The sequence below is a fragment of the Crocodylus porosus genome, unplaced genomic scaffold, assembly GCF_001723895.1.
Source record: "Crocodylus porosus isolate Cpor-Errol unplaced genomic scaffold, CroPor_comp1, whole genome shotgun sequence".
Lineage (NCBI taxonomy): Eukaryota > Metazoa > Chordata > Crocodylia > Crocodylidae > Crocodylus > Crocodylus porosus.
The window spans coordinates 8213603-8222403 of record NW_017728931.1 but is presented as its reverse complement, the minus strand read 5'-3'; the positions used below and the strand labels follow the sequence as shown (position 1 = coordinate 8222403).

Below are 8801 nucleotides of genomic sequence, written 5' to 3'. Positions count from 1 at the left end.
TCAGCATGGGCAGTGTGGCTGCCGAATCAGAGAGCGCTTTTAAGCAGAGCCCCGCCCGCCCGCCCGCCCGACTCACCCAATAGCTATGGAGAAGCGCGGGGGAGGCGCAGCCCCCGCGCAGGTTCCTCTGTGCTCAATGGCAGGGGGGGGCCGTTGACTCAACTTGCCCGCGCCTGGCGGGGGCGGGTCACAAGACCCTCTGGCGCCACTTCCTTGTCATGGGATTCCCCCTTCCCCCCCTCGCGTCACCCTGCCCACGGGGGGGAGGCGGGGGCATGCTGGGAGTTGTAGCCCGCAGTGCCCTCTTCCCTCGCCCCAGCAGCGGCCCACGCGTGCACATGGTCCCGGCGGGTACGCGGGAAGCAGCTGGAGAACAGGGAGGATCGTCCCCAGCTCAGTGGACAGGTGCCTCCCCTTCTGTTACCAGTTCAGAGCAACTTTGCACCATCCTTAGTGCTGTGCAGGCCTGTTGCAGTACTGGCCCCACTATGGTCCCCCCCCATTCACCTAGTGAAATGTGATTGCACACCTCCCAGGGATAATGTTCCTTGGCACCCTTGACAGGATCTCATGGTACCCTGGCTGACATCGGATTATAGTTGCACCCTTCACACCCTTCAGGGTCTGACGCTGGTCCATAGCCCAGCACCTGGCTTTCAGACTTGGGGCATTATGCTGTAAGGGTACGTAGTCAGCGTGCTGCCCCTTGGTCTCCAGTCAAGAGTATATTCACTCAGCATGGATAGGACCTCATGAATCATTCAGTCCACCCTCCTGCAGAGGTGCAAGTGTCACTATTTGTAAACCGGCCCAGACAGATGACCTTTCAGCGTCATTTGGAAAGCTTCCAGCAAACAAGAATGCACAGCTTCCCCGGGCAACTTGTTAATCATCCTGCTGTTCTTACAGTTCAGACATTTTTCTTCGGATTTGCTTAAAAGCTGCTTTTCTGTAGTTTAAGCCCACTGCCTCATATCCTGTGTCCCCAATTGTGAATTATAACATCCTACATGGCCTGGGAGTGCTGTCCTTGAAGCCCTGCCTCTGCCTTGCTGCTTGCAGCTATGGTCAAGAAAGGAGCACAAGTTAGAGCTTCTTTTCCTAACAGAGAGGGGCAGCTGGTAGAGATAGTCTCTGTCAAGGTGGTCCCTGAGAGAGCACTGGACCTTGCTCTCCCATTTAATCTGAAATTAGCTGGACGCGCTGTAAAAGGTGTCCTTTTGAGGAATGTCGGGGGGGTTGCTGAGACTATGCTGCCTAGATGATGGAGGGTTGGAAAGGAGCTCCAATGGTGGGCAAAGCTCCTGCTGAATTGAACATTTGAATGTAGCTGACGTATTGCTGATGCATGTTAAGGCACCAAGACCTTGCATAGGCACTTTTATTTTTAAATATATAATTATGGCTACATCTACATTCTCTGTGCCAGCAACTTACAGATTTGCCATTCCACTCTCTTCTGTCCCAACTGAGATCTTGGCCCCTTTCTCTTCATGTAATGTATAGCTAACTCATGGAACCCACTTCCACAGGATGTTGCAGAGGCTGGTAATTTAACCGTGTTCAAAAGGGGATTGGATAAATTCATGAAATGTAGGTCCTCCGGTGGGTTTTAAACATAGGACTGCAGCTTCAGAACTAGGACTTTCTGGACCTTAGAATGCTGAACACTGTAAGGGCAAGGGATGGATCAGTCTAAGCAGGTTCTGGATTCAGGCTCTCTGTATTCACTCCCTGCCCTTGTGAAAGACAAGGTACTGGGCTGGATCTGAATGGACCTTGTCTGATCCACAACAGCATTTCACGCCCTCCCTGATGTTTCCTCTTAGATGCTTTGCCATCATCTTAAGCTTAGTATGGCCAGAACAGCACACTCAGGGCTAAGTTCTGTTTCACTTACACATGCCTATGTGGCACTTAAGCACAGATGACATTTTATTTCTACCTGCAGAGCTGCACATGTCCTGCACTTACTTTGTGAGTGAACTCGAGGCTGTGCTCTCGCTGAGGAAGGCCGGAGGTAGAATAGCGCCACCTGGTTACACACACAACACTAGGTATGCACTGGAGCTTTAGCTGACTTGAAAACACAACTAGTTTGATGCTATGGGGAAGGGCAAAGGCTGGAAACCAAGCTGCCTGCCCCCATTTTGGCAGGGGGCAGGGTGGAGCAGGGAATGATGCCCATCTCAGCAAGCCATACCCCAGCTACCTTGCTTGCCTTCCATCTCTTCTCATTTGGCCTGTGAGCCAGCTTAAAGAGGAGGATTAGCAAGGAACTTCAACAATGCCTATGGTCTAGTGACTGGTAGAGGTTGCTGGAAAGTAGGAAATGCAGCTTCTAAACCCTCTTTGCCTTGTGGGGAGCTCAAATCTGGATTTTGCACTCCCTGAGCTAGTTGCTTGGATTATTGAGCTAAAAGGTAGGAGGGATCTTATCCTCCTCCACTTTATATCAGGCAGCTACACACACATCTGGGTGATCATGTTCCACAGGAGGAAATTAAATTTTAAAAAACATGTATAAGTGCCAAGAATCACATCCAAAATGGCCAAGTCATGTAAACATCACTTATGCACATAGAGGTGAAATAGGATTTGGCCACCAATGTCTTTTTTCCCCCCACAAGTCCTCTCTCTCCGTATTTTTCACTCACTACATCTGCATTGGTGTCCTCCCTTTCACTCAGACTGTTCAACCAGTCTGTTCTCTTTAACCCTCTCTCTACATCCTTATGCTATGATTATATCTAAATCTTGCCAGTTCTTTCTGTAGAATACTTTTAAAGATGCAGCCTTTATCTTCCATCCACCCACATAAAACTCATCATCATTTCACATGGTTAGCACAACTTTCCCCTCTTTGGCACTGGCCACCCACTTCTCATGCCACTTATATTCATTTAAAGCTAACATAACTGGTGATTTTGACTGGGCTCCATGGCTTCTCCCTTCTTTACCACATCAAACAGCTCGGGTTTGTCTTGGGGTTGTTGGTCGTAGCCGTGTTGGTCTAAGGACATAGGCAGACAAGGTTCTTTGGGTAGACGTGATGTCTTATTAGACCAACTAAATATTTGGAAAATTTGTTCTTTGCAAGCTTTTGGGTACAAGAGGGTGTTTGTACCTGAAAGCTTGCAAAGAACAATTTTTCCAGCTGTTTAGTTGGTCTAATAAAAGATATCACATTTACTCAAAGAACTTTGTCTGCCTGGTTTGTCTTCACTTCCAAGGACCCTGAAGGCCCATCCTTTTACTTTGCCTGTCCTCTCTTTTGTTTTTGAGAAGCTACACCTGTCTCAACTTTGCTAGCAAACCTAGAATCATAGAAAAGCAAGGCTGGAAGGGACCTCCAGAGATCATTTAATCCAACTCCCTGCCTGAGGCAGGATCATCCCTATCCAAGTCAACCTGTACAGATCCATTGTCTAACCTATTAGCAAAACTACAGAGTCAACCCTGACACAACCACAAGACATAACAGCCTAACGTGTCACAGGTAGAGCAAGGAGAAAACTGTGGCCACTGTCCTGCTGCTGAAGAAGGTGTTAAAATACAATTGAGAGATTCACTACCAGCCTTCACTGTCCTGTCCCTCATGCTGGAAAAGATCCCCCTTGTAAAAATCTCCAAAGCCTTCTCCTTGTCCTCTGCAATCCCCGCTTATAATCAGAAGCAGAGTAAGTGCCTAAGGCCCCAGGTTCTACAGTAGAGCAGCCACTAGACCAGGACAGTAGCACTGCAAGTTACCTATATACTTGGCAGATGTCGCCTGCTCTGACACATGCTAATTAGCATGATTAATTGAGTCTGCTCAATAAATCAAGTCTGCTGGAGCACACTACTTAGCGCACACCAGCAGCCTCTGCATCGTGTATTCATCATCCCTGTATTTAAAAATAACTGAGGGGGGGGCGCTTTAACTAAAGTGTAAAAGAAACTTTAGTTAAAGTGCCCTCATTGTCATTTTGGGGTGCCGAATGCTGAATACACATGATGCTGTGAGCACTTTAATTACAGTGGCTCTAATTAAATTAGAGCAACCCCTCACCCCCCACCCCGGAGCCCGTATAATGATGTCCACAGTGTACAAGCATGCAGATGGAGGGATTCATTCCTTAGCTTCTCTCCTGGGACTCTCAAAATGTCTGTCCATAGCCCTGCTGTGAATTGATCTTTCCTGGGATGTACCAAAGCACTTGATGATGACTAGGTAACTATTTAAATATCGATTGTTGCTTCTTTGCACTCCCTCTGTCTCTATTCACACATCTATCTCACGCCTAGAATGTCAGTTTTGCATGTGTTTGTATTATTGCATGGAGTTGGAGCCTCTAAAGTGGTGCATTAATACAAAAGCTTTATGCTTATCTGTTTCAGCCTCCCTCAGCGACTAGCTTTAAATTCCCACCTCAGCAAGCTGGAAAATGAAATTGATCCCACTCCTGACCTCTGAACCTCTCATCACAGAATTCACATCACAGAATTCACTTGCATGGGAAGTGGAAGCTCCTGGGTTGCATTTTTTTTTTTTTTTCAAGCAGTCTCTGGTTTCCTGTTTCACAGGCTTTGAACATTTTTCGTTCATCAGCCTGATTCAGACTCCTTGTGATACACGCGCTTCTTGGCATGGAGGGAAACAAGACAGAAACCTCTGGTGCTGAAAGGAGCGAAGAAATAATTTATACCTCTGTCAAGTTTTCCCAGCCCCCACCAATCCATGCCAATGATGGACTGAAACATGAAGGTAAGTGGAACTCTGGGACTAAATGACTTGTAGTAAGTACTTGCAGGACTTGTTGCAAGTCCTGCTTACAGCTGGTGACTGATTGAAACTTTGAGGCTTTGCGTCTTGAGACTTGAAATTTTGGTTCTTCTTTTAAAAAATACTGAGCTCTCACAAGGTTTAATAAAAGCGGGAGCTGTGAGTGCAAAACTCTTCTGAAAGTCCAGCCTCTCATGCACATCCTGAGGAGGACACTCAACAACCAAACCACTCTGACCTTTTTTTTCATAATTTGAATGCGTGAAACCTTATGCCTGTGCGGGCTAGAGAAGATGAGGCTCTAGAAAAATTAAAGGTATGTGTGAATCATAGCTGAGAAATAGGAAAAACCTATTAGATTCACTGGTTGGCTTTCCTGGGGTCAGTGCAGGACTGCTCCCTGTGCTTTCTTTCTTCACTGTTATCTTTGGTCTGATTTTAAATGACTCCATGGCCTAAGCTTCCCCTGCCATCTCCTGAGAGGCAATTCCACAGCCCAGTACATCTTGCCAGCACAAAGATTTTTCTAGTATTCACCTTACATTTTCCCTTTCATAATTTCATCTCCACTGCTCCCGGTAACCTTTCTTCCATATACAGCCCTTAAAATTCCTTTCCTCCTTCCTCTTTACACCTGTTGGATTTGTGCAGGCTACTGTGAAGTCTCTCCTTAGTTGTTGCTTTGACAGAGACAGAATTTAGCTCTTTTAACCTCTCCGTATAAATCACTTAATCATTTTTATTGCTGTTCTATGAACTCCCTATAGTTTATTAATAGCCAGTAATGAGGTGCCCAGCACTAAGTAGGTTCTCCTCACATCCACGTGGAGGTGGACTTTCACTTCCCTGTCCTGTTATGGGATGCTTCTGTGCTTGCCACTGAAAAATAATCTTGCAGGTTCTTATGGTACTTCATGCTGCTTGCTGAAATGCTGATCGGTTTGAACAAAGCTGCCTCAGGAAACTTCAAGTACCTTTCTGCCAGCAGTGCTGCACTCACTTGGAAGGAGACCTTCCTGCGAAGGAGAATGTTGTTGCTGTACAACATCCCTTGCCCAGCATTATATGGTGTCTGTTTGCTTTCCATCTCACTCCTTCAAAGGTGGTCCCTCCCATAATGATCCTGTCTAGGCACCTTTCTCTAGTGAAGCTTAGTACCTGCTTATAGTGGGTCCCTAAGTGAGGGACAGAGCTGGGTTTCAGGCCAAAGGGGAAGGTGGGTAGCATGGGTGGGCACCCATATTGGGGAGGGTGGGGGTCTAGGCCGGTATCCAGCAGTGGAGGGAGTGATTGTTGTCCATCCAGGGGAGCTGGGTTGACTTCTGGTAGTGGAGAATCAGGCTGGTTGTCAGTTCATATGTAATCTGCCTTTCTGGTTGCAGGAGCTTTCACTTCCAGCCCGTGACCTGGCTATAAAGATCCCTAGCAAATGGCTGTCTCCCAGGGACCAGGCCCCTGAGAACTAGCTCATCTCTTAAGCAGAGGCATTCAATTGCTCTGGACATTCCTGGACATACTCTGCACAATTGAATTCTCTCCCCACAGGTCCCTGGGCAGGGGCTACAGGAAGCAGGTTTCCATTTTCTCTGGGATGTGGAGTTCTGTCCACCAGTTCAGCCCTGGAGGACATGCCTCGCAGTTCTGATCTCCTGGGATAGAAAAAGCCTCCCTCCTGCTTGTCCCTCTCTGTGCTTCTATTGTGGGGCTGTCCAGAGAAGGACGATGGGTGAATGTTACAGCCATAAAAATGCTCTAAGCGATATTTTGTTATTGTATGTACTTGTCCCCATTGTCCAACTCAGCCCTTACCCAAATTCCAGGTCTGAGACATCCTTCATGTGAGGCCACTGAAGTGAGTAGATTTTTGTGCTGGGGGTGAGTTTGGCTCAAAGATAGCTGTGGGTTCTTGGTATCCTTGAAAACCCAGCCCCCAAGGGTCTCAAATTGGGCTCTTGAAGATAGAGGCCACTTTTGAAAATTTTGGCCTATGCATTTTACCTAGTCAAAGCCAGCAAGTGCTAGAGCCAGGTCCCTTGAAGCCTCATTTTTTCCTCTTCTAACCTCCGTGAGATATGCATCCTTTCCCAGTGACACTGAAAACAACTGGGATCTATCTGAGGCGCAAGATGGCACAGTTTTGATCCTTACCAAGACAGTAATCACAAAGCGCTAGCAATTTCCAGCTGCAGAACAGAACCTGTCATCATAGAAATAAAAGAGCTAGCAATATTATTGATTCACTCCCTATGAACCACTGTAACTTAGCAGAGTTGACTCAACAGACCTTAAGCCAGTCTTAATTTAAATTAAAGCTGCCTTTACACATGCTCGTGGGGAGGGGGGTGAGGCATTTGAATTAGAACAGTTCCAAGACAGCCAGTCTAATTAAAATGGCTCGCCCACACCCCTCCACCCTTCCCCTGCATTTCAAAATGGCCACGGTGATGCTGTAACTAAAGCTCATTCAACGAGATTGAATTGAAGTGGTCTTGAGGCCATTTTCAAATGGGGAGAGGGACTAATACATGTGATGGTGAGGTGACACTGGGAGTATTCACATTAGAATAAGGAGCAGATTCAATTAATTTAGTCTGCTCGGACACGTTCTAATTGGAACGTGTCTATAGTCACCCAAAATGTACAGTGTAATTCAAGTTACAACCCTTCCCTCTGGGGCAATTTTCAGTTTCACAGGTCACTGGTGGGAAATATTTTCTGATTTATCAAGTCTATGATTCATAGAATCATAGAAAAGTAGGGCTGAAAGGACCTTCAGAGGTCATCTAGTCCAACCAACCCCATGCCAGAGGCAGGATCATCTCTATCCAAACTGCCCTATACAGTCTTTTTTCAGTTGTATGCCTGCTTCTCCTATTCAGTCCTCTCGTTTCTCACCAGCACCTTCTGTCGTCACCTAAGAATAGCAGAGATGCTTGGAGTTGAATACACTGCTCAGTTATGGTGCTGCCTGGGGCTGTAATTACTTGTTAACAAAATACACTCAGAGCCCAATTTCTGGACTCTGTTTTCCTTCTTAGTCACATGGAGCCCACCAGGGCTTCAGTTCAATTGGTATGCATGAGAACATTGTGCCAGCATGGCTTTTCTGCGATCTTATTTTCCAGGAATGAAGCTTTTTAAAATTTCTTTTTTAAAGAAAGACACTTCTCACTGTTCTGGCTGTGGAAATACACTCTGCTCTCATTTTTAAGGTGAACAATTGCAGTGATCTCTGCCTTTGTTTGCAGAAGCTGAAACAATAGATGTGAAGTGTCCTATTCAAGGCAGCGGGACCCAACTTTGACATTTAGAGTATTAACCTTTTTTCTAAGCGTGTAGAAAAGGAGGGGGAGGACCACATTACAAAGACCTGTACAATCTTCTGTTGATATTTGATACCACATAGGGCTTCTGGGGAGACAGTCCCATTGCCTTCCCCCTTCTCCAGCCAGGAAGGCACCAAACCAAAATAGCCCAGCAATCCTCAGGGAGGCATCTGAGCCTTCCCAAAGTTAACCCCATCCTGAAGAAGCCCAGTTGTCTATGAATCTCACCAACAGGCACCCAGGCACAAGGAGCCCCTCAGAGTTCATGGGGGTGCCTGGGCCTCTGGCAGGGAAAATTAACTCCAAGAACATGTGTGGACATATTTTGAACATCCCTAGTCTACTGGAAATGGCATCTTGGGCCCAGCACTTGGAAGAGGCCTACCACTGTTGTTATTTCTGTTCAGTTGGTGTTTCATTTGTTCCCCCTGGATCCTAAGCCTGTACCTCATGGTACAGTATTGGGCCTGCTTAATTCTCCATACTCTGACAAAGGGAAAGGATTCAGAAGGTGCATGTGGGCCTGGTAGGGGATGGACAGGCCCAGTAGATTCATTGATCAAGGTAGATGAGCTTTGTGTTAATTTGTCTGTTTGTGAAATATAGTTGTTTTATTGTACATGTGCTCAAGGAAATGACAGAGCCAAGTGACTGAATCCATCAAGTGCATTTACTTTAGTCTTTATGGCCATTTTTACACGAGCCCCAGG

At 46.6% G+C, this 8801-nt stretch overlaps 1 protein-coding gene across 1 annotated transcript in view; it reads left to right on the top strand.

Moving 5' to 3' along the window:
• Positions 1 to 4549: 4549 nt before the first annotated feature.
• KLRG1 (killer cell lectin like receptor G1) overlaps positions 4550 to 8801 on the top strand; it is a 14383-nt gene continuing 10131 nt past the window's right edge. The window contains exon 1 of the mRNA XM_019543996.1: positions 4550 to 4747. Within this exon, the coding sequence (XP_019399541.1) occupies positions 4630 to 4747 (118 nt within the window). The 5' untranslated portion in view covers positions 4550 to 4629. The remainder of the gene's footprint in view (positions 4748 to 8801) is intronic.